The 26,433-nt window shown below is 41.2% G+C and overlaps 1 protein-coding gene across 1 annotated transcript; it reads left to right on the top strand.

The window, feature by feature from the left end:
- The first annotated feature begins 491 nt into the window (after nucleotides 1–491).
- acadvl (acyl-CoA dehydrogenase very long chain) lies at nucleotides 492–22,204 on the top strand. The gene is made up of 20 exons (XM_034164522.1): nucleotides 492–697; nucleotides 782–851; nucleotides 1,278–1,349; nucleotides 3,511–3,583; nucleotides 3,669–3,733; nucleotides 4,312–4,446; nucleotides 4,865–5,009; nucleotides 5,106–5,235; nucleotides 5,370–5,495; nucleotides 5,568–5,766; nucleotides 11,011–11,115; nucleotides 11,263–11,349; nucleotides 11,739–11,801; nucleotides 17,507–17,608; nucleotides 17,935–18,032; nucleotides 18,296–18,368; nucleotides 18,490–18,562; nucleotides 20,640–20,712; nucleotides 20,930–21,005; nucleotides 21,709–22,204. The coding sequence occupies exons 1-20, from the start codon at nucleotides 630–632 to the stop codon at nucleotides 21,844–21,846; spliced, it is 1,971 nt and encodes a 656-aa protein (XP_034020413.1). The 5' UTR covers nucleotides 492–629; the 3' UTR covers nucleotides 21,847–22,204.
- The last annotated feature ends 4,229 nt before the right edge of the window (nucleotides 22,205–26,433 follow it).

The following is a 26,433-nucleotide window of genomic DNA, read 5'->3' as shown; positions in this document are numbered from 1 at the left end:
ACTAGAAGTTAAGTTTAAGTTGTTCATGCTCCAATGAATTTTTCAACCTTTCAACGGGGAATTGCTGTATATTTGTGCAGGACAACTATGACAATGGCTTCGCAGGTAGAGGGGTTATTTAAAAATCAAAATGATTCAAGCGACGAAGCTGCCTCAGAGTGCTCCATAGCGTCGTCTGCTGGACTAAAGGGAGATCTTCAGTCTGGTTTTGTTTATCGCTTTAATTCAATTTTCAATTTCAATTTTTTTTTTTTTTTTATATAGCGCCAAATCACAACAAACAGTTGCCCCAAGGCGCTTTATATTGTAAGGCAAGGCCATACAATATTTAATGTTTTATTTTTATTTGGCATAAAGTAAAACTACATATTATGTAATATCTATAAAATAATGCTTGATTTAATATCTGGATTACAATGTAAAAATGGTTTTGTGGGGCAAATGACGTCACATTGGAACGTCAAAGCAAGTCTCGATACACTGCTTCGTTTTTTGGTACGCGCCTCGTTCGTACGTGCTGTGTATAGCTAGCTGCTAACCTCTCCGCTTTGTGCAAGTTGCATGTATCTGTAATTTATCCTCAGTCTTTTAATTATATCCTCTGCTTTTTTTAACCCAAGTGTGCGAAAATGCTTCGTAAAGCCGGTCAGTCTTTCGCATTGTACAGCACTGTAAGGATTCGTTCCAGTTTATGTCGGTACGTACTAAGTTGCTAAATCCAGATTTGTCGTTTCTGTCACATCAAAATGTTGTAAATATTTATATCTTGTCTGTAATACAGAGGTAATCGTCAGGCCTTGGCTGTGTTTGACGTACAGAATGTTCGTTTTTACGCAGACCAGTCTGCCCAGGTACTTTAAATTTTCACAGTGGAAATTAGTTTTATTCTTTATTGCTTTATTTGCTCAGCAATGGTTGTTTTGTGTGTTTTCTGTGCATCTGCTTTTGGTTTTTGTCGGAATTTCTTGGTGTTGACACCTCTAGCTGGAAGTAGGGCAAAGTTCAGTGTCACGTGACTCTGCGTCATAAAGGTGACACTGTTGATGCAGTTTCTTAGTGCTACATATCAACACCTAAATTAACAAAAAAAAAACGTAAATTTGTATTTCATTTGGACTAGGATGTCAGTGTTATTTGACCCACTTGCCCATTGACGTTTTTTTTTTTTTTTTTTTTTTTTTTTTACTTTTGTTGGTCCAAAAGTGTTCCTTGTGTAGTTTCTGATTTGGTCTTTTATTCTGTTTTGTAGTTACTAGCGGATATATTTATTCTTCTAGGTGGTGTTGGAGAAGCCAGCAGCTGTAGGAAGTGATGCAGCTTCCAAAGCGGAAAAGAAGGCAGTCGTGACTGTATGTTATGTTTGTAACCATTTTTATGTTGCCACCTGCATTTGGCTGCAAATGATATGGTTTGTGTCAGATTGCATTGCCTTGCTGCTACTCACTAATTTTTTGATTGTCATAAGTGTGATAGATTTCCTAACCCCAAGAGAGCAGAATTACAAGCAAAAAAGTTGAGATAAAATAAAACTTTATTGATCCCACATGGGGGAAGATCACTTGTTGTAGCAGCAAGAGTCCTGCAGTAGTAAAGAAAAAGAAAAATATTTACATTAAAGAAAGGTGACTCAAGTATATTGCGATGTTTGCTGGTGGGTGAATAAATACTGATGTGAACAATAGAATATAGCGAGTATAAGTAGGTATAGATATGGTAAAATTATTGCACAGTTGTGCATGTAATAAAGCACAAAAGCTGACGGTAGATGTAGTTGATAGTGCAAAAACAGCAGGTGATTATGGTGCCAGAAACATTTTGAGGTATTATACAGTCTGACTGCAGTTAGAATAAATGACCTGCGGATGTGTTCTGTTTTGCACCAAGGGTGGAGGAATCTCAACAGTTTCATGTAAGGGGTGATGCCGCGTTCACACCGCACAAGACGTGACGCCACAAATTCGCTTCCTTCACCTGGCGATGGACGCGCCACCATCCCCCGGGGTGTGACTCTGCTTGCGGAAACTTTCGCTGAGAAAATTGGCCTGCGTCATCAAATAGGAAGAGCTTCCATTCCGCTCGCCGTCGAGTCAACATGCTGGACCTTGATCACACGGAGCGAGTTTCTGTGCTCTATTTGTTGTGGAAAGCTGACAAACGTCGCCAGCGGCGCCGTCGCTGGGTTCACAATATCCTCATGAGACGTTCCCAATTCGGGGAGTTTGATCATTTGCTGCAGGAGCTGTGTCTGCATGACGGCCACTTTCAGCGGTACTTCTGCCTCTCCAGGACCCAGTGTGAGGACCTCCTGTCCTGTTCACGCACGCACATACGAACAAAGAAAAAAACTGGCTGCCGCTGTGGTTCCTCGCTCTCTCTCCCCTCCCTCTCTGTCGTCATTGTGTTATAAACCAGTCACCATTTGTTTTATTATGCATCTGTGTAGAAAATAAAATTATCTTCACGGACGATTCGTTTGCGCGCTCCCATATAAACAAAGAAAAAAAAAAAACTGGCTGCCCCTGCAGTTCCTCACTCTCTCTCCCCTCAAACTCTCATCATTGTGTTATAAACCAGTCACAGTTTGTTTTATCATACATCTGCGTAGTTAATAAAATTATCTTTACAGACCATTCGTTCGCGCGCGCACGTGGGGGAAAAAAAAAAAAAAAAGCTGCTGCTGCTGTGGTGCAGCTGCTCCCTCTCCCCTCAAACTCTGTCGTAACTGAAATAAAGGACAAAAGGGACATAAGTCCTGCTCACAGGCTGGCTGCCAGACACAGGACACGTCCACATCAAGTATATACTCCAGACATCTCCACATCACTACATATCCAGTCCCTCATTGGTCATCACGACACGACAAGACGAAAAAGTTCAGATTTTTCAACTTGGGGAGGAGGGCGACGCGATATCGCACTACAAGCGCACCAATCGCTCAAAATTGCTTCATTCGTGTCCGTCGTGTTGCGTGGCTTGAACTTGTGTGGCGCCGCAACGCATCCTTCCATAGGGATTATATGGCAACCTGTCACCACCGTCGCCCGCGTCGTGTGCGGTGTGAACGCGGCATGAGAGGTGTTGTCCATAATTTGATGTCAGCTTAGCTAATATCCTCCTCTCACCCACCACATCTATGGGGTCACAGTGTATTCCAGGACAGAGCCAGTCAGCCAGCCATGATAATAATGTCTTTCATTATCACATGTAGTTTGTTGGATATGGTCATTCATGTATTTTAGCTGCTGACCTCTGATTTGCCCTTGTCCTCAGGCCTATGACCGTAACATGACCTTTGTTTCAAGAAGACAGGCCACTGAGTTTATCCACCAAGTTTTATTGAAATTGACCTGTGATCTGTGTTATGAGAGTACTGTTTGCTGAGATTATGCACCAACTTCAGTTGAAGTTGCACTTTGCATTTTGAGGGCAAACAGACATGAAGTTGACAGTCGGTTGCAAATATATCATTATGGGTTTTATATATATATAAAAAAATGTATTTTCGTACAGGAATCCACATCATTTGCTGTCAACATTTTTAAGGGGCATCTTAATACAGCTCAGGTGTTTCCCTTCCCCTCAGGTAAACCCCAGATCTATAGTTGTGAAAATATGACATATGGAAATTAAATAATATTGTCACATAAGCACTTTTTTCTGCATCGTAGTTCTCAACGGGGAGCAGGAGCAGTTTCTTCGAGAGCTTGTGGGGCCTGTGAGCAAATTCTTCGAGGTAAAATAAGTCAGCTTGAGTTCTTATGTACGTAATTTTGTAGTCAACACATTGTATTACCCTTGACTATATCCAGAGCTTTATCAATAAATTATTGAATTGATTCACTCATAGACAAATTATCAGGAATTATTTTGGTGAAAATCACTTTCTCGAATGTGAGACTTTGCCCTGTATTTCATTTGGATTAAGGTGTTAGACTGGTTTTAACTTCTACAGCAAAGATGAACCCAGAATGCTGTTCTTATTCTTAGTAAAATATCTTAAAATGACTTCAAACTGGCAACATCTGAGGTCATCATGTTTTGACTGTTTTAATCTGCTCGAAACCAGTGCTAATTTGGGTTCAACTGGATATAATTAGCTAAAAGTGATGTCAAAAAGTATTGACTGGCTGTCAATAACCAGCAGAATATGTTGTAACTCATTGATTTTTCAGAGACTATCAGGAGTGCTTCCACAATCTTTTCAAGTATTTCATTGCTGCCATTCCAACTTAAACCTCATCTCCTTGTTTTTTTTTTTTTTTTATATATCTATACTGATCTTTCACCCTTGTTTGTGTTTCATTTGGTCAGGAGGTAAACGATCCCATGAAGAACGATGAATTGGAGAAGATCGAGGATCAAACCATGCAGGGCCTGAAGGAGATGGGAGCTTTCGGTCTTCAAGTGCCAGCTGAGCTGGGGGGCCTCGGCCTCACAAATACACAGGTATTTGAACATAGGTTCTGACATCAGTCAGGTCAGGTTTGGGAGCATCCACTACCACTTAACCACACTGTTCCCTTCTGATTGGTTTTTCTCCTTCTAAAATGCTGTACTTGTGGGAAAATACTCTTTACAGTGGTCCCCCTCCTCTCGTTAGCACATCTTGATCTTACTGATCAAGGAGCAGCATGACTTTAAAAGTGTCCACTGATGTCTGTGTCACTGCAGTCAGAGCTTTCAACAGAATGTGTCGGGCATCAGAATCTAACATCTACGCCACAGATTTTGACTAGCAAAAAAAAAAAGAAAAAGCAGTTATTAGCGTCTAACATCTTGGCGTTGGAGGGTGTTTGTAGCCTAAGGAGTTCTGGTTCTATGCTGTTCTTATGTAAGATACAGTGTTGGATGTTCCACATTACAGTACGCCAGGCTGGTTGAAATTGTCGGCAGCCACGACCTCGGCATTGGCATCAGTCTTGGTGCTCACCAGTCCATCGGCTTCAAGGGCATTCTTCTTTTTGGGAATCTGGCTCAGAAGGAGAAGTACCTGCCCAAGCTCGCCTCTGGTAACACGGTCACAGATATGCTAGTTATCCACAAAGGCACAATTCTATTTACAGAAATAAACGCGGGTCTTGCTGTTTGATGCGTTTAACTTCCAGGCGAGCACATTGCTGCCTTCTGTCTGACGGAACCATCCAGCGGTTCAGATGCCGCCTCTATTCGAACCACCGCTGTCCGGTCACCCTGCGGAAAGTACTTCACCATGAATGGAAGCAAGCTCTGGATCAGGTGAACAGACAGCACATGCATGCACAGTTTCTTTCACCACAAGGTGGCAGCATTGCACAGTAGGTTCAGTTACATGACACTATGCTGCCTGAATTGTTCCCAATTTGTTTAATATTTTCCCCCCTCCCTGTCAGTAATGGAGGCCTAGCTGAGATCTTCACTGTGTTTGCCAAGACACCGATGATGGATCCAAACACGGGAGAGTCGACAGACAAAATAACAGCCTTTGTTGTGGAGAGGAGCTTTGGGGGAGTGACGAGGTGAGCACACTTTCATCACAAAAAAAACATAAACATCCTCTCGGGTCTCACCGTCTCATTGTTTTTCCCAAGTGGTCCTCCAGAGAAGAAGATGGGCATCAAGGCGTCCAACACGGCGGAGGTCAGTTTCGATAACGTCCGCGTGCCGGCTGAGTGCGTGTTGGGCGAGGTGGGCAGCGGCTTTAAGGTGGCAATGAACATCCTGAATAACGGACGCTTCGGTATGGCTGCCGCCCTATCCGGCACGATGAAGGGAGTCATCGCTAAAGCCGTGAGTAACTCCTCCCACCAGACAGGAATCAAAGGACTGCACAAGGATGTTTTTTTTTTTTTTTTAAACTTTATAAAACATCTCATATATCCTTGGTTGCACCATAGGGTTTTTTCCCATCTTCCAGAGTCATTTATGTAACCCCCCCACCCCCACTAGTGTGTCAGTCGATTGCAAAAAATTTGGGGGGGAAATTCCCTTTCTGTCTACTTCGAGGTAACTTGGATCCCACTTGTGTTTTACCACATCCTGTTGATGTGTCAACACACTCAGAATTATTTTTTTTATTTTTTATTTTTAATTGAGTCTTTCCCTCCCCAAAACTGTCTGTTTTTAAAACTGTCTTTTCACTCTTGTGATGCTGATATTTTTTGGAGCAGCACGTTGTGTGATGCAGGCAGAAAATTTGCATTTACATAGTGTTCAGAATAATAGTAGTGCTATGTGACTAAAAAGATCCGGTGACGTTCAAGACATTGTTCAGAAGAACAGCGTAGTTTGATTGGAGAGGGGAAAACCTATACGCAGGTGCAAAAAATTAGGCTGTTCATCTACAATGATCTACAATGCTTTAAAATGGACAAAAAAAAAAAAAACAGACGCGTGAAGAAAATGAAAAACATCTATCAAAATGGATAGAAGAATAACCAGAATGGCAAAGGCTCACCCATTGATCAGCTCCAGGATGATCAAAGACAGTCTGGAGTTACCTGTAAGTGCTGTGACAGTTAAAAGACGCCTGTGTGAAGCTAATTTATTTGCAAGATTCTCCCGCAAAGTCCCTCTGTTAAATAAAAGACATGCAGAAGAGGTTACAATTTGCCAAAGAACACATCCACTGGCCCAAAGAGAAATGGAGGAATATTTTGTGGACTGATGAGAGTAAAATTGTTCTTTTTGGGTCCAAGTACCGCAGACAGTTTGTGAGACGACCCCCAAACTCTGAATTCAAGCCACAGTTCACAGTGAAGACAGTGAAGCATGGTGGTGCAAGCATCATGATATGGGCATGTTGCTCCTACTATGGTGTTGGGCCTATATATCACATACCAGGTATCATGGATCAGTTTGGATATGTCAGAATATTTGAAGAGGTCATGTTGCCTTATGATGAAGAGGACATGCCCTTGAAATGGGTGTTTCAACAAGACAATGACCCCAAGCACACTTGTAAACGAGCAAAATCTTAGTTCCAAACCAACAAAATTAATGCCTCGCAGATGTGAAGAAATCATGAAAAACTGTGGTTATACAACTAAATACTAGTTTAGTGATTCACAGGATTGCTAAAAAAAGCAGTTTGAACATAATAGTTTTGAGTTTGTAGCGTCAACAGCAGATGCTACTGTTACTGTGAACACCCCCTTTTCTATTTTTTTTTTTTTTTTTTTTTTTACTAATAGCCCAGTTTCATAGCCTTAAGAGTGTGCATATCATGAATGCTTGGTCTTGTTGGATTTGTGAGAATCTACTGAATCTACTGGTACCTTGTTTCCCATGTAACAATAAGAAATATACTCAAAACCTGGATTAATCTTTTTAGTCACATAGCACTACTATTACTCTGAACACTATTGGCTTGCCTCTACTGGTGGTTGGCTCTCACTGCGGTATTGTATCACTTCCTGTTCCGGAGCACAGCGGTGTTTTGCTGTATCTGTTAGCTGTTTAATCTGCGCAGTTAGATTGATCTAGTTACCTAGATAACGATTTGCTTCACAGTGTAATCTTCACGTGCCTTAACTAAAGCACTCCCTCTGCTGAATCACCTCTAAATTATTTACACATTATTCACTTTGTGTGTTTTTAGGACTCCGCTAGCTTAGCACAGCTACTAGCTCTTAGCCGGTTTAGCATGGCGGCTTCTCCTGTCTCTCCCGCACTTTTCTGCTCTGGGTGTGAAATGTTTAGTTATTCCTCGGCCTCCTTTAGCAGTAATGGTACTTGTAATAAGTGTAGCTTATTCGTAGCTTTGGAGGCCAGGCTGGGCAAATTGGAGACTCGGCTCCGCACCGTGGAAAATTCTACAGCTAGCCAGGCCCCTGTAGTTGGTGCGGACCAAGGTAGCTTAGCCGGGAGTGACAAGCCGCATGTTCTCCTTGAATTGCTGGCTGTCTGAGTGGTGTCCAAAAAATGAGGTGGGCTTCATAGATAATTGGCAAAGCTTCTGGGGAAAACCTGGTCTTGTTAGGAGAGACGGCATCCATCCCACTTTGGATGGAGCAGCTCTCATTTCTAGAAATCTGGCCAATTTTCTTAAATTCTCCAAACCGTGACTATCCAGGGTTGGGACCAGGAAGCAGAGTTGTAGTCTTACACACCTCTCTGCAGCTTCTCTCCCCCTGCCATCCCATCATTTCCCCATCCCCGTAGAGACGGTGCCTGCTCCCAGACCACCAATAACCAGAAAAAATCTATTTAAGCATAAAAACTCAAAAAGAAAAAATAATATAGCACCTTCAACTGCACCACAGACTAAAACAGTTAAATGTGGTCTATTAAACATTAGGTCTCTCTCTTCTAAGTCCCTGTTAGTAAATGATATAATAATTGATCAACATATTGATTTATTCTGCCTTACAGAAACCTGGTTACAGCAGGATGAATATGTTAGTTTAAATGAGTCAACACCCCCGAGTCACACTAACTGCCAGAATGCTCGTAGCACGGGCCGAGACGGAGGATTAGCAGCAATCTTCCATTCCAGCTTATTAATTAATCAAAAACCCAGACAGAGCTTTAATTCATTTGAAAGCTTGACTCTTAGTCTTGTCCATCCAATTTGGAAGTCCCAAAAACCAGTTTTATTTGTTGTTATCTATCGTCCTCCTGGTCGTTACTGTGAGTTTCTCTGTGAATTTTCAGACCTTTTGTCTGACTTAGTGCTTAGCTCAGATAAGATAATTATAGTGGGCGATTTTAACATCCACACAGATGCTGAGAATGACAGCCTCAACACTGCATTTAATCTATTATTAGACTCAATTGGCTTTGCTCAAAATATAAATGAGTCCACCCACCACTTTAATCATATCATAGATCTTGTTCTGACTTATGGTATGGAAATTGAAGACTTAACAGTATTCCCTGAAAACTCCCTTCTGTCTGATCATTTCTTAATAACATTTACATTTACTCTGATGGACTACCCAGCAGTGGGGAATAAGTTTCATTACACTAGAAGTCTTTCAGAAAGCGCTGTAACTAGGTTTAAGGATATGATTCCTTCTTTATGTTCTCTAATGCCATATACCAACACAGTGCAGAGTAGCTACCTAAACTCTGTAAGTGAGATAGAGTATCGCGTCAATAGTTTTACATCCTCATTGAAGACAACTTTGGATGCTGTAGCTCCTCTGAAAAAGAGAGCTTTAAATCAGAAGTGCCTGACTCCGTGGTATAACTCACAAACTCGTAGCTTAAAGCAGATAACCCGTAAGTTGGAGAGGAAATGGCGTCTCACTAATTTAGAAGATCTTCACTTAGCCTGGAAAAAGAGTCTGTTGCTCTATAAGAAAGCCCTCCGTAAAGCTAGGACATCTTACTACTCATCACTAATTGAAGAAAATAAGAACAACCCCAGGTTTCTTTTCAGCACTGTAGCCAGGCTGACAAAGAGTCAGAGCTCTATTGAGCTGAGTATTCCATTAACTTTAACTAGTAATGACTTCATGACTTACTTTGCTAATAAAATTTTAACTATTAGAGAAAAAATTACTCATAACCATCCCAAAGACGTATCGTTATCTTTGGCTGCTTTCAGTGATGCCGGTATTTGGTTAGACTCTTTCTCTCAGAGTGTTCTGTCTGTGTTATTTTCATTAGTTACTTCATCCAAACCATCAACATGTCTATTAGACCCCATTCCTACCAGGCTGCTCAAGGAAGCCCTACCATTATTTAATGCTTCGATCTTAAATATGATCAATCTATCTTTATTAGTTGGCTATGTACCACAGGCTTTTAAGGTGGCAGTAATTAAACCATTACTTAAAAAGCCATCACTTGACCCAGCTATCTTAGCTAATTATAGGCCAATCTCCAACCTTCCTTTTCTCTCACAAATTCTTGAAAGGGTAGTTGTAAAACAGCTAACTGATCATCTGCAGAGGAATGGTATATTTGAAGAGTTTCAGTCAGGTTTTAGAATTCATCATAGTACAGAAACAGCATTAGTGAAGGTTACAAATGATCTTCTTGTGGACTCATCTCTGTGCTTGTTCTGTTAGACCTCAGTCCTGCTTTTGATACTGTTGACCATAAAATTTTATTACAGAGATTAGAGCATGCCATAGGTATTAAAGGCACTGCGTTGCGGTGGTTTGAATCATATTTATCTAATAGATTACAATTTGTTCATGTAAATGGGGAATCTTCTTCACAGACTAAGGTTAATTATGGAGTTCCACAAGGTTCTGTGCTAGGACCAATTTTATTCACTTTATACATGCTTCCCTTAGGCAGTATTATTAGACGGCATTGCGTAAATTTTCATTGTTACGCAGATGATACGCACCACTCTGCATTTAATCATTAGTGATTGATCTCTGCTCCCCTCCACAGCATGTCTTTTTCTTGGTTCTCTCCCTCAGCCCCAACCAGTCCCAGCAGAAGACTGCCCCTCCCTGAGCCTGGTTCTGCTGGAGGTTTCTTCCTGTTAAAAGGGAGTTTTTTCTTCCCACTGTCGCCAAGTGCTTGCTCACAGGGGGTCGTTTTGACCGTTGGGGTTTTTACGTAATTATTGTATGGCCTTGCCTTACAATATAAAGCGCCTTGGGGCAACTGTTTGTTGTGATTTGGCGCTATATAAATAAAATTGATGAATTGATGATGATGACTACTGTACAACTTAATACAGAGCTCAGACACGCACAGCACCTTGCAAAATATTGCGTTTGTAATGTTTCAACATTGGTTCCCGTTTGAAGCGCTCATCTTAGAGAAATCAAGATGACAAAATAGAATTTTTTTTTTAGTCTGTAGAGTTTCTTTTGTTATGCAGTTTTACAGTTTCTAAACTACTTTAACACAACCATCTCTGATTTCCTGTTTGTACAGACTAATGACATAGCCGTTGCATGTTCGGAAGCCCTCTAAATGAAGCTGTTAATACTTTGGGTTTAACTCTTTAACTATGAGGAAATAAAGAGGGCCTCAACTTCTACTGTCTCTGTTAGTGTGATGGATTAATTACAAAAAAAAAAACCCTACTGTCTTGTGTGTTGGTTATCCCCCCCCCATCAGGTCGACCATGCAGCCAACAGAACTCAATTTGGGAACAAAATCCACAGCTACGGAGTAATCCAGGAGAAGATGGCACGTATGACCATGTTGCAGTACGTGACTGAGGTCAGTCAAACATAACTGATCCTAAATCAGATCGAATGCTCAGTTGAGCCTCACTGCTCAGTGATATATGTGGTTTGTTTTTTCCCCTCTGCATGCAGCCCAACTTGGCATTTGTTTACTTGTTCCTGGATTTTTTTCTTTTCGCAGTCGATGGCCTACATGATCAGCGGCAACATGGACAGTGGAGCAACTGATTTCCAGATAGAAGCTGCCATCAGCAAGATCTTTGCCTCTGTAAGAAACCTGTTTAGATTCCCCTCCCCACCCCCCGCGCTTCAAAAGCGAATTGTTTACTCGGAAGGACCACGTGCACAGGTGGTCTCAGTGCTGTGCCATCAAACAAGAGCTGCACCACAGATTTGAACAACATCAAAGCTCTTAGATGTGAACATTTAAAATTAAATTTGGGGGGTACTGCAAGGCTGTAGTCTCAGACATTTGGTTTTAATCTCCGTCTGCCCTTGCTTTGCACCAAAGCAGTCAGGTGTGAAAGCAGATCTACAGTGATGTCAGAACTCCTTTTCATGTATTATTATTCCAGGACTTGGTTAAAATGGGGGGAAAATGTTTTATTGGCAGTAATTTAATAAAATAAAATTTTCATTTGTTTTGATTTTTGTCAGGAAGCAGCATGGACGGTGACTGATGAGTGCATTCAGGTTCTGGGCGGCATGGGCTTCATGAAGGTGAGTTTTCATTGTTGACGTTTGACAACCTGGCCAGATTCTTTTAAAAGAATAAATACATAAGATAACTGTGAGTTGGTAGTAATTCCTGTTGGTGATTTTAGATTTTGGGCTCCTGTTTTCTTGCTTTGCAGCGTATCTTTTTTTGACATGCATCAGATTTTGTCTATGTCGCGGAAGGCAGATCAGGTCTCGGAACTAGTGTGGGTTGACGTATAGATGATATCTTGACAGTCATCATGTGTCAAGGTGAAACTTGATACACAAGCTCACCTCACAAAAACCTCAGAGGTTCACTGTTAAGCCACCTTGACACTTGTGTGAATTTGATCCCTGCATTGACACACAATTACGCGTGCCATTAGATGGTACGCTTGAAAAGCCACCTTAACACTTGCACAAATTTGATCCGCACACTGGCACATAAATCTTGTGTGCCATTCTGAGTAAACTCATTGTCAAAGACTGTAAATTGTATGAGGCCCTGCGCGCAATGACACACAGTATTTGCGAACAGGTTGCACAGTGTTCAATCAATCAATCAATCAATTTTATTTATATAGCGCCAAATCACAACAAACAGTTGCCCCAAGGCGCTTTATATTGTAAGGCAAGGCCATACAATAATTACGTAAAAACCCCAATGGTCAAAACGACCCCCTGTGAGCAAGCACTTGGCGACAGTGGGAAGGAAAAACTCCCTTTTAACAGGAAGAAACCTCCAGCAGAACCAGGCTCAGGGAGGGGCAGTCTTCTGCTGGGACTGGTTGGGGCTGAGGGAGAGAACCAGGAAAAAGACATGCTGTGGAGGGGAGCAGAGATCAATCACTAATGATTAAATGCAGAGTGGTGCATACAGAGCAAAAAGAGAAAGAAACACTCAGTGCATCATGGGAACCCCCCAGCAGTCTAAGTCTATAGCAGCATAACTAAGGGATGGTTCAGGGTCACCTGATCCAGCCCTAACTATAAGCTTTAGCAAAAAGGAAAGTTTTAAGCCTAATCTTAAAAGTAGAGAGGGTGTCTGTCTCCCTGATCCGAATTGGGAGCTGGTTCCACAGGAGAGGAGCCTGAAAGCTGAAGGCTCTGCCTCCCATTCTACTCTTACAAACCCTAGGAACTACAAGTAAGCCTGCAGTCTGAGAGCGAAGCGCTCTATTGGGGTGATATGGTACTGTGAGGTCCCTAAGATAAGATGGGACCTGATTATTCAAAACCTTATAAGTAAGAAGAAGAATTTTAAATTCTATTCTAGAATTAACAGGAAGCCAATGAAGAGAGGCCAATTTGGGTGAGATATGCTCTCTCCTTCTAGTCCCCGTTAGTACTCTAGCTGCAGCATTTTGAATTAACTGAAGGCTTTTCAGGGAACTTTTAGGACAACCTGATAATAATGAATTACAATAGTCCAGCCTAGAGGAAATAAATGCATGAATTAGTTTTTCAGCATCACTCTGAGACAAGACCTTTCTAATTTTAGAGATATTGCGTAAATGCAAAAAAGCAGTCCTACATATTTGTTTAATATGCGCTTTGAATGACATATCCTGATCAAAAATGACTCCAAGATTTCTCACAGTATTACTAGAGGTCAGGGTAATGCCATCCAGAGTAAGGATCTGGTTAGACACCATGTTTCTTAGATTTGTGGGGCCAAGTACAATAACTTCAGTTTTATCTGAGTTTAAAAGCAGGAAATTAGAGGTCATCCATGTCTTTATGTCTGTAAGACAATCCTGCAGTTTAGCTAATTAGTGTGTGTCCTCTGGCTTCATGGATAGATAAAGCTGGGTATCATCTGCGTAACAATGAAAATTTAAGCAATGCCGTCTAATAATACTGCCTAAGGGAAGCATGTATAAAGTGAATAAAATTGGTCCTAGCACAGAACCTTGTGGAACTCCATAATTAACCTTAGTCTGTGAAGAAGATTCCCCATTTACATAGCCAACTAATAAAGATAGATTGATCATATTTAAGATCGAAGCATTAAATAATGGTAGGGCTTCCTTGAGCAGCCTGGTAGGAATGGGGTCTAATAGACATGTTGATGGTTTGGATAAAGTAACTAATGAAAATAACTCAGACAGAACAATCTGAGAGAAAGAGTCTAACCAAATACCGGCATCACTGAAAGCAGCCAAAGATAACGATACGTCTTTGGGATGGTTATGAGTAATTTTTTCTCTAATAGTTAAAATTTTATTAGCAAAGAAAGTCATGAAGTCATTACTAGTTAAAGTTAAAGGAATACTCGGCTCAATAGAGCTCTGACTCTGTCAGCCTGGCAATTAGTGATGAGTAGTAAGATGTCCTAGCTTTACGGAGGGCTTTTTTATAGAGCAATAGACTCTTTTTCCAGGCTAAGTGAAGATCTGCTAAATTAGTGAGACGCCATTTCCTCTCCAACTTATGTGTTATCTGCTTTAAGCTGCGAGTTTGTGAGTTATACCACGGAGTCAGGCACTTCTGATTTAAAGCTCTCTTTTTCAGAGGAGCTACAGCATCCAAAGTTGTCTTCAATGAGGATGTAAAACTATTGACGCGATACTCTATCTCACTTACAGAGCTTAGGTAGGTACTCTGCACTGTGTTGGTATATGGCATTAGAGAACATAAAGAAGGAATCATATCCTTAAACCTAGTTACAGCGCTTTCTGAAAGACTTCTAGTGCAATGAAACTTATTCCCCACTGCTGGGTAGTCCATCAGAGTAAATGTAAATGTTATTAAGAAATGATCAGACAGAAGGGAGTTTTCAGGGAATACTGTTAAGTCTTCAATTTCCATACCATAAGTCAGAACAAGATCTAAGCTATGATTAAAGTGGTGGGTGGACTCATTTACATTTTGAGCAAAGCCAATTGAGTCTAATAATAGATTAAATGCAGTGTTGAGGCTGTCATTCTCAGCATCTGTGTGGATGTTAAAATCGCCCACTATAATTATCTTATCTGAGCTAAGCACTAAGTCAGACAAAAGTTCTGAAAATTCACAGAGAAACTCACAGTAACGACCAGGAGGACGATAGATAACAACAAATAAAACTGGTTTTTGGGACTTCCAATTTGGATGGACAAGACTAAGAGTCAAGCTTTCAAATGAATTAAAGCTCTGTCTGGGTTTTTGATTAATTAATAAGCTGGAATGGAAGATTGCTGCTAATCCTCCGCCTCGGCCCGTGCTACGAGTGTTCTGGCAGTTAGTGTGACTTGGGGGTGTTGACTCATTTAAACTAACATATTCATCTTGCTGTAACCAGGTTTCTGTAAGGCAGAATAAATCAATATGTTGATCAATTATTATATCATTTACTAACAGGGACTTAATAGACCACATTTAACTGTTTTAGTCTGTGGTGCAGTTGAAGGTGCTATATTATTTTTTCTTTTTGAATTTTTATGCTTAAATAGATTTTTGCTGGTTGTTGGTGGTCTGGGAGCAGGCACCGTCTCTATGGGGATGGGGTAATGAGGGGATGGCAGGGGGAGAGAAGCTGCAGAGAGGTGTGTAAGACTACAACTCTGCTTCCTGGTCCCAACCCTGGATAGTCACGGTTTGGAGGATTTAAGAAAATTGGCCAGATTTCTAGAAATGAGAGCTGCTCCATCCAAAGTGGGATGGATGCCGTCTCTCCTAACAAGACCAGGTTTTCCCCAGAAGCTTTGCCAATTATCAGTGAAGCCCACCTCATTTTTTGGACACCACTCAGACAGCCAGCAATTCAAGGAGAACATGCGGCTAAACATGTCACTCCCGGTCCGATTGGGGAGGGGCCCAGAGAAAACTACAGAGTCCGACATTGTTTTTGCAAAGTTACACACCGATTCAATGTTAATTTTAGTGACCTCCGATTGGCGTAACCGGGTGTCATTACTGCCGACGTGAATTACAATCTTACCAAATTTACGCTTAGCCTTAGCCAGCAGTTTCAAATTTCCTTCAATGTCGCCTGCTCTGGCCCACGGAAGACAATTGACTATGGTTGCTGGTGTCGCTAACTTCACATTTCTCAAAACAGAGTCGCCAGTAACCAGAGTTTGATCCTCTGCGGGTGTGTCGCCGAGTGGGGAAAAACGGTTAGAAATGTGAACGGGTTGGCGGTGTACACGAGGCTTCTGTTTAGGGCTACGCTTCCTCCTCACAGTCACCCAGTCGGCCTGCTTTCCCGGCTGCTCGGGATCTGCCAGAGGGAAACTAACGGCGGCTAAGCTACCTTGGTCCGCACCGACTACAGGGGCCTGGCTAGCTGTAGAATTTTCCACGGTGTGGAGCCGAGTCTGCAATTCGCCCAGCCTGGCCTCCAAAGCTACAAATAAGCTACACTTATTACAAGTACCATTACTGCTAAAGGAGGCCGAGGAATAACTAAACATTTCACACCCAGAGCAGAAAAGTGCGGGAGAGACACAAGAAGCCGCCATGCTAAACCGGCTAAGAGCTAGTAGCTGCGCTAAGCTAGCGGATTCCTAAAAACACACAAAGTGAATAATGTGTAAATAATTTAGAGGTGATTCAGCAGAGGGAGTGCTATTACACTCTGAAACAAATCATTATCTAGGTAACTAGATCAATCTAACTGCGCAGATTAAACACACAACTAGTTCATGCAAGTGGCATAAAATTTATGCGTTCTAGGAATTTTTAACATTTTGAAATTTTCTTTGCGCACTGGCACGCAGCCTCGCACAGTTCACGCCGAATTTACGATGAGTTTAGTCATTGGCATGCAAGATTGCGTGCCAGTGCGAGGCTGGAATTCGTGCAAGTGTCAAGGTGGCTTTAGGTGCATTTTGGTTGCATTTGCAGTCATCAGGGGGTGGAGTCTCGGAAACCTTGTTTACATGATATCTTGAGTTACACAAAGTCGCCTCAAAACGTGTAGCATATTTCAGTTTTAACTTTGGCCACCAAGGGGCAGATTCTCAAACGTAGTATATGGAGAAAACTACATGGTCTTCATGGATCATGATCATAGTTGCTACTGTAGATTGAGACCTTGCAAAAGTTCAGTCATTAATGCCTTTTGTTATTTTAGCAGTGCTTGAATCATTAAAAAATATATATATATTTTTTGTTTGCCGTTGTACACAATCAGGAGCTATAAATCAACATTGTGGAACGTGTGTGGCTACAAGAGGGAAATACACATTTGGTCTGCCAGCACAAGTCACGCTGTCTGACACGGCAAACAAACCTGATGACATATGTACTGGATGAACTCAGTGACCCCCGCCGTAAGAGGGGGTCACTGAGTCGTTGTAATGACAATTATCATTGTCATTACAACAATGAGATTTCCGCACTCACATTCCACAGACAAACAGCAATTAATCCATAATTATTACTTGTTTACCGTAATAATGGCACACATCAGAATTAGGACAACACATTGACATTGTTTATGTGCACTAGACTTGATCCTGGTCAACCTGAACAGGAATCACACACAGGAAGCTGTTTAATGGCCTCCTTCGTGAGGTGTTTCTGTACGCAACAAGTTTGCAGTTTGACTCTTTCACTTCACCGAGCCTGTTTTTTTTTCTGTCTTTCTTTCCTCTCTCTGTGGTTTACGTGAAAAATAAATTCAGAAATGTGTTTTTCATACGACGCCCCTTTTGTTTCTCAACATTCTGCTGAGACGAAGTTGCTGCACAGAGAGGTTTGTGTCTAAGAGGGGAAAAAATGCATCTGTGTTCCCGCAGGATGCCGGAGTAGAGAGAGTGATGAGAGATCTGAGGATTTTCCGCATTTTCGAGGGCACCAACGACATCCTCAGACTTTTTGTGGCGCTCAACGGCTTCCAGGTAACACAACAAGCAAGAGAAACCGTTCTGTTTGAAATCGACGATCTCGGCAGCAGCGGATCAGACAGGAAGTGTTACCTGATCGCGGTCTGAAACCTCATCTGTGAAAACCACGTGCTTATCTCAGTGTAGAACAACTTGCAAGGAAATTTTTTTAAATGGCTGATTCAAGCGGGGTTTTCTCACATTCTTTAATACCCAAGAATTCTGTATTTTTCAGCTGCCTGCTAGGATTTAATTTCTGTGGTAGAAATATTAAATACTCATGACCGATGCGCTGTGAGTCGTGTTCTGGTGATGATCTCACTGCTTGTCCTTCCCTCCAGAATGCAGGAACCCAGTTGAAGAGTTTGCAAAAGGCCATGAAGAATCCACTCGGCAACGTCGGGCTGCTCACCGAAGAACTCTCCAAGAGAGCCAAAAGGTTCTGTTTCCTCCCATCTGTCACAAAGGCAGCCATTGTTTAAATCCAAACAGTATGACGCATTAAAAAGATGTTTGTGTCCACAATAGCCAGAAGACACACACACAGTTTACCGATGTGGATTCTGATTGATACCTTTCAACAGCAGTTTGTCCTCTGAGTCAGAATAAAGTTCTTAATTTCTCACGGACCCAAACTCCTAAAACTGTAGACACTGATGCAGTTTTCTAAAATAAACACTTGTCTTCCGGTTGTTGTTGCAGGAAGGTGGGTTTCGGATTGGGTGTGACTCTGCAGGGAACTGTACACCCAGAACTTGTGCAGAGTGGTGAACTGGTGCGTAGTTAAGGTTTTTCTGCTGGAAGCAGGAGCTAATTGAAGACAAATTCTATTTTTTTTTTTTTTTTTTTTTTTCTTGTCTTCAGATTGTCAGATGTTGTGTTTTCCTGCTTTCCAGACAGTTAAAGCCATCGAGCAGTTCGGAGCCATAGTTGAGGACCTGCTGATCAAACACGGCAAGAAGATCATCGGCAAGTTTGCGCATTTGAGATTAAGAGACTCTTTGGCAATGTTTGGTGATGCGATGGTTTTCAGGAGAATGAGGCTCCGTGTTTTTGGGGTGCTGGTGCTTCCTGTCTTACTGTATGGTTGTGAAACTTGAACGCTAAGGTGATGACAATACGTCTTTGGTACTAGGTCTCTTTGCTAGATCCTTGAGTATCGGTGGAATGACTTTGTGTCAAATGAGCAGTTACTTAGATTGACTCAGATGAGGGAACATCACTTGCATTGTGAGGGAACATCAGGCTGTGGTAATTAAGTGTTGGAGTGTTGGGGGTGGACCAGCCTATGTGTTTGCCATCCAGGACCCAAGTTGGATCAGTAGTGTGGCAAGATTTAACAAGGCTAATTTGAGTAATGATGGACCATATTAAAGAAGAATGTTATGGAGCTATAAAAATGGAAAAAAAATTCAGTATTCCCACAAAAAGTTTTAGGATCAATTTTGGGAATGTCGTCCATTGGGTACATATGATAGATAGATAGCTTTTATTATCATTGTCATTACAACAACAAGATTTCCGCACTCACATTCCACAGACAAACAGCAATTAATCCATAATTATTACTTGTTTCCGTAATAATGGCACACATCAGAATTAGGACAACACATATACATTTGACATTGTTTATGTGCACTAAACTTGAAACAGTCCATTTTCCAAATTGAGGCGATGTGAGTGTGTTGGTAGCCGCTGCAACTGAAGTCGTGCCGCATGCCAGCTTGGAAAGAATGGGGGCCTGCCGCGGGGGGCAGGAAGAGAGGTAAAAGGACAAACTGGAGCATGCTTCAGTCCATGTGTAAGTCAGTTATTGTCTTTGTGGGTTGAGATAAGAATGGAGCCGAATAATCTCACCAAGGCCAAGAAGAGCATCCAGTGTAAAAAAAATTTTTGTCAAATCAACATGTGGATCCATACATAATACACTATAGCAACCCAGAGCAAAATAACTGGAAAACCATTTTAGTATTTTGACCTGTTTGTGTTACAGTACAGCGACAAAGTACCTTAACGCACTTTCTGTGGTGACATCATAAATTACGTCTTTGTGTAGGTTGGTGGGGGGGGGTATACCCTGCGGTTAGCGTTGTCATAGGCGGTGTGCTTTGCATGCATTATCACGTTAACTGCGGTTGTTATTCCTTTAGACCAAAGGCCACAGGACTAATGCCAACAAGATTCTGCTGATTTATCAGAAAAACGACTTGTAGAATTTCTCTGAAATTTGGTACAAGCTATCTTTAGCGGACTGTCTGATTACTCCAATTAAGGGTCACAGGGGGCTGTTTTATTGGGGGCTGTTAACTTGGGAGCCTAAATGTGAGGCGGGGTACATCCTGGACCAGACACCAGTTGGAAATTCTGATTGAATCCCTGTGGGCCCTCAAGAAGGCCAAAAAATGCCTTCTTTTTTTCCCCCCACACTTCTCGATTTATTCAAGGAACTCTGTTGAATAACTTTTCCTCTAAATTTTCATCTAAAGGTAAAAACTTGTAGAATTGGAAACTGGTGTTGGTGGAGGTTTGAGCTCTGCGAGCGCAGTGCTCTAGTTGTTTTTGCAACCATTGAAATCAAGACCAATATTTTTGTGGAGTAATTTGTGCCAACCAAGAACAGTCCTTAGATCTTTCTTGCTCCCCCATGGGATTTTGCACACTGCTCGGTAACTTTTTCTTTCTTTCCTTGCTATACCATTTATTGACCTTGAGTCATTCTAAATGCCCTCCATGGTCCACTTGAAGCTGCTGATTTTAACTGTTCAAAATCACTATTCAGTGAATTTTTCTGAAATGATTCCTTCAGTGATTATAAGTTGGACTTCCCCTTTGAATCTCCATATGGTTCCTAGAGGGGTCAACAATTTCAGGCGAATACATACAGAAGACTTGTGAGAGTCTTGTGACTCAGATGAAAGCCTCTTGACCCTTCTTTTAAAATGTTTATTAACGATGTCTGCTCTAAACTCTGATCTCTGGAGTTGTGATGGAATTCTTCAGGAATAACAAGAAAATGTGTATATGATGATATTTTCTTTTATTGCAGATGAACAGTTTGTCCTGAAGAGAGTTGCAGACTGTGCCATTGACCTTTACGCCATGGTGGTTGTCCTGTCAAGGTATGAAAATGTGACAAACATCTCATCCTTTGTCTCGCTCTCAGTTTCACCCCCTCTGTGCACACCCACGTGAGCACTGTTGTCTACTTTTGTTCCACACACACGCACACACACACACACACACAAACACGCTGCCATGTCACTCCTACGCAGCTTGAAGCCACATCATTTATGTGTCTTTTTTTGTTTGTTTGTTTTTTTTTTGTGCCTGCTTCAGGGCTTCGCGCTCTCTGAGTCAGGGTCATGCCTCAGCTCAGCATGAGAAGATGTTGTGTGAGACCTGGTGCACGGAGGTAAGATCCTCCACAGTGACACAAACATCTGCATTTAATCTGATGTCACTCACCAGAAGAAAAACACCAAACTGACTGATCTTAATTTATACAGATGATGTTTCCTTCAGTACCTTCAGTACATGTATTTATGTCATTTTTTGGGGCGGGTGGGAAATAATTCTTCAGTATAAATTATAATAATGATGTTGATTCTCCCGCAAGAGGTTATTTCTTCCGTGAAGTAGTTGACTTTTTGTGGTGTCACCACAGTTTTCTACCGACCTTGCAACATAATTTAGCTTATGAAAAGCCATTTCTAACAGGACTTTGAACTTGAAAAATTTTTCCAAGGTAAAAATTTGTAGAATTGGAAATTAGTGTTGGTGGAGGTTTGAGCTCTGCGAGGGCGGTGTTCTAGTTGTTTTTGCAACCATTGAAACCAACACCAGTATTTTTGTGGAGTAATTTGAAATACAGAAATTGTTGCATTCATTTCTTTACATCACTTTTTTTGGATTCAGTGTCTTACTAAAGTAGACTTTGAAACACAGCAGCACTTGGGGATTCAATCTACCAACCATCGAGTTGATTGCCCATCTTGCTCGATCAGCCGAGCTGCAGTCGCCACGGGGGGGGAGTGTCTCAATCCAGTGTGCAGTATTTGTAAATTCTGTTACATTGTTGGAGCCTTATTTGTTTTCCCAAAACCTCCATCCTGCAGGCCTATGAGCGAGTCATGCGTGATATCAGCAGCCTGCACTCCAGTGAATCCAAGAAGCTCTTCAAGAACCTGCAGGCCATCTCTGCAGCTGTGGTGGAGAACAGAGGTGTGGTCTCTCCTCACCCTCTCGGTTTCTAAATCAGGACTTCCTGAGTCCTGATCCTTGACCTGACGTTTCTAGTAAGACCTTAGATCTTGACAGTTTGTGCCAGCACACATCAGGATTTTAAAATCTGCCTTTGTATAAATTAAGTTTTGGCCAGTCCCCCTGTTGAGTAACGTGGAAGTCCAGGTAGTCCCTAGAATTTTAAATATCAACGGGCCTTCTTTTCATCCTGGGAGCATTTAATTTGATTAATAAAAGTGTCTCTGTGGCTTCATAGATAATTGGCAAAGCTTCTGGGGAAAACCTGGTCTTGTTAGGAGAGACGGCATCCATCCCACTTTGGATGGAGCAGCTCTCATTTCTAGAAATCTGGCCAATTTTCTTAAATCCTCCAAACCGTGACTATCCAGGGTTGGGACCAGGAAGCAGAGTTGTAGTCTTACACACCTCTCTGCAGCTTCTCTCCCCCTGCCATCCCCTCATTACCCCATCCCCGTAGAGACGGTGTCTGCTCCCAGACCACCAATAACCAGCAAAAAATCTATTTAAGCATAAAAATTCAAAAAGAAAAAATAATATAGCACCTTCAACTGCACCACAGACTAAAACAGTTAAATGTGGTCTATTAAACATTAGGTCTCTCTCTTCTAAGTCCCTGTTAGTAAATGATATAATAATTGATCAACATATTGATTTATTCTGCCTTACAGAAACCTGGTTACAGCAGGATGATTATGTTAGTTTAAATGAGTCAACACCCCCGAGTCACACTAACTGTCAGAATGCTCGTAGCACAGGCCGAGGCGGAGGATTAGCAGCAATCTTCCATTCCAGCTTATTAATTAATCAAAAACCCAGACAGAGCTTTAATTCATTTGAAAGCTTGACTCTTAGTCTTGTCCATCCAAATTGGAAGTCCCAAAAACCAGTTTTATTTGTTATTATCTATCGTCCTCCTGGTCGTTACTGTGAGTTTCTCTGTGAATTTTCAGACCTTTTGTCTGACTTAGTGCTTAGCTCAGATAAGATAATTATAGTGGGCAATTTTAACATCCACACATGCTGAGAATGACAGCCTCAACACTGCATTTAATCTATTATTAGACTCTATTGGCTTTGCTCAAAATGTAAATGAGTCCACCCACCACTTTAATCATATCTTAGATCTTGTTCTGACTTATGGTATGGAAATTGAAGACTTAACAGTATTCCCTGAAAACTCCCTTCTGTCTGATCATTTCTTAATAACATTTACATTTACTCTGATGGACTACCCAGCAGTGGAGAATAAGTTTCATTACACTAGAAGTCTTTCAGAAAGCGCTGTAACTAGGTTTAAGGATATGTTTCCTTCTTTATGTTCCCTAATGCCATATACCAACACAGTGCAGAGTAGCTACCTAAACTCTGTAAGTGAGATAGAGTATCTCGTCAATAGTTTTACATCCTCATTGAAGACAACTTTGGATGCTGTAGCTCCTCTGAAAAAGAGAGCTTTAAATCAGAAGTGCCTGACACCATGGTATAACTCACAAACTCGCAGCTTAAAGCAGATAACCCGTAAGTTGGAGAGGAAATGGCGTCTCACTAATTTAGAAGATCTTCACTTAGCCTGGAAAAAGAGTCTGTTGCTCTATAAGCCCTCCGTAAAGCTAGGACATCTTACTACTCATCACTAATTGAAGAAAATAAGAACAACCCCAGGTTTCTTTTCAGCACTGTAGCCAGGCTGACAGAGTCAGAGCTCTATTGAGCTGAGTATTCCATTAACTTTAACTAGTAATGACTTCATGACTTACTTTGCTAATAAAATTTTAACTATTAGAGAAAAAATTACTCATAACCATCCCAAAGACGTATCGTTATCTTTGGCTGCTTTCAGTGATGCCTGTATTTGGTTAGACTCTTTCTCTCAGATTGTTCTGTCTGAGTTATTTTCATTAGTTACTTCATCCAAACAATCAACATGTCTATTAGACCCCATTCCTACCAGGCTGCTCAAGGAAGCCCTACCATTATTTAATGCTTCGATCTTAAATATGATCAATCTATCTTTATTAGTTGGCTATGTACCACAGGCTTTTAAGGTGGCAGTAATTAAACCATTACTTAAAAAGCCATCACTTGACCCAGCTATCTTAGCTAATTATAGGCCAATCTCCAACCTTCCTTTTCTCTCAAAAATTCTTGAAAGGGTAGTTGTTAAACAGCTAACTGATCATCTGCAGAGGAATGGTCTATTTGAAGAGTTTCAGTCAGGTTTTAGAATTCATCATAGTACAGAAACAGCATTAGTGAAGGTTACAAATGATCTTCTTATGGCCTCAGACAGTGGACTCATCTGTGCTTGTTCTGTTAGACCTCAGTGCTGCTTTTGATACTGTTGACCATAACATTTTATTACAGAGATTAGAGCATGCCATAGGTATTAAAGGCACTGCGCTGCAGTGGTTTGAATCATATTTATCTAATAGATTACAATTTGTTCATGTAAATGGGGAATCTTCTTCACAGACTAAGGTTAATTATGGAGTTCCACAAGGTTCTGTGCTAGGACCAATTTTATTCACTTTATACATGCTTCCTTTAGGCAGTATTATTAGACGGCATTGCTTAAATTTTCATTGTTACGCAGATGATACCCAGCTTTATCTATCCATGAAGCCAGAGGACACACACCAATTAGCTAAACTGCAGGATTGTCTTACAGACATAAGGACATGGATGACCTCTAATTTCCTGCTTTTAAACTCAGATAAAACTGAAGTTATTGTACTTGGCCCCACAAATCTTAGAAACATGATGTCTAACCAGATCCTTACTCTGGATGGCATTACCCTGACCTCTAGTAATATTGTGAGAAATCTTGGAGTCATTTTTGATCAGGATATGTCATTCAAAGCGCATATTAAACAAATATGTAAGACTGCTTTTTTGCATTTATGCAATATCTCTAAAATTAGAAAGGTCTTGTCTCAGAGTGATGCTGAAAAACTAATTCATGCATTTATTTCCTCTAGGCTGGACTATTGTAATTCATTATTATCAGGTTGTCCTAAAAGTTCCCTGAAAAGCCTTCAGTTAATTCAAAATGCTGCAGCTAGAGTACTGACGGGGACTAGAAGGAGAGAGCATATCTCACCCATATTGGCCTCTCTTCATTGGCTTCCTGTTAATTCTAGAATAGAATTTAAAATTCTTTTTCTTACTTATAAGGTTTTTAATAATCAGGTCCCTTCTTATCTTAGGGACCTCATAGTACCATATCACCCCAATAGAGCGCTTCGCTCTCAGACTGCAGGCTTACTTGTAGTTCCTAGGGTTTGTAAGAGTAGAATGGGAGGCAGAGCCTTCAGCTTTCAGGCTCCTCTCCTGTGGAACCAGCTCCCAATTCAGATCAGGGAGACAGACACCCTCTCTACTTTTAAGATTAGGCTTAAAACTTTCCTTTTTGCTAAAGCTTATAGTTAGGGCTGGATCAGGTGACCCTGAACCATCCCTTAGTTATGCTGCTATAGACTTAGACTGCTGGGGGGTTCCCATAATGCACGGAGTGTTTCTTTCTCTTTTTGCTCTGTATGCACCACTCTGCATTTAATCATTAGTGAATGATCTCTGCTCCCCTCCACAGCATGTCTTTTTCCTGGTTCTCTCCCTCAGCCCCAACCAGTCCCAGCAGAAGACTGCCCCTCCCTGAGCCTGGTTCTGCTGGAGGTTTCTTCCTGTTAAAAGGGAGTTTTTCCTTTCCACTGTAGCCAAGTGCTTGCTCACAGGGGGTCGTTTTGACCGTTGGGGTTTTACGTAATTATTGTATGGCCTTGCCTTACAATATAAAGCGCCTTGGGGCAACTGTTTGTTGTGATTTGGCGCTATATAAAAAATTGATTGATTGATTGAATGTGAATGAAACTCTCAATTCTGTTAATTTTATACATTAAAAATCAGTCCGTCAGCGCAACTTTTATTGAGGCAGTAAACAAAAGATGTGCCAAACTGATTTTTGCACAAATGTATTTTAAGGACAATTTTTTTTTTTTCTTCTAATTTGTAGCATTATCTCGACTGTGTACAGGGGAAAATGTGATTAATATCATGTGGTATTTATGTATTTCTCTTTCTCTGGAGCGCATCCAAATGTTAAGGAGCAGCGCGCTTTGCCTTACAAACAATTTAAACAAAAAAGAAAAGCTGTTAAGATTTCCTGTCATGACTTGAGCCAAACTTGGACTGGTTTTACTTTGTGGCTGCTGCATCAGTTTTCTCCGTGAACTGCAGAAAAGGTTGTGATGTCTAAACATTAACCGTTAGGCTGCTCCTCTTGTTGAGATTTGAATCGGTTGAAAGTTATTGTGTCTGTTTAGGAAATTGTAAATCAGACAGTGACTAAAAAAAAGTGCTCACTCCATTGAACATTTTCCATTTTTCTTGTTTTTATGGACCTATAAAATTGGGGGAAAAAATTCAGTATTTCCACCAAAATTTTTAGGAACAATTTTGGGGATGTAGTCTGGAGCAGATGTACCCAAGAAGTCTTTAAGAAGAGCATCCAGTGTAAAAATTTGACAAATCAACATGCGGATCCATACATAATACACTGTAGCAACCCGGAGCAAAATAAC

Source organism: Thalassophryne amazonica, chromosome 23 (assembly GCF_902500255.1).
Source record: "Thalassophryne amazonica chromosome 23, fThaAma1.1, whole genome shotgun sequence".
Taxonomy (NCBI): domain Eukaryota; kingdom Metazoa; phylum Chordata; class Actinopteri; order Batrachoidiformes; family Batrachoididae; genus Thalassophryne; species Thalassophryne amazonica.
The sequence above is the reverse complement of the archived record's forward strand: the minus strand, read 5'-3'. Positions and strand labels throughout refer to the sequence as shown.

Excerpts from the sequence above, each read along its gene's own strand:
- acadvl (XM_034164522.1), top strand. The coding sequence starts at position 630 with ATGCTTCGTAAAGCCGGTCAGTCTTTCGCATTGTACAGCACTGTAAGG. Across the intron at positions 3,734-4,311 it reads CTGTGAGCAAATTCTTCGAG|GAGGTAAACGATCCCATGAA; the intron begins GTAAAATAAGTC and ends TCATTTGGTCAG. Across the intron at positions 18,563-20,639 it reads ACACGGCAAGAAGATCATCG|ATGAACAGTTTGTCCTGAAG; the intron begins GCAAGTTTGCGC and ends CTTTTATTGCAG.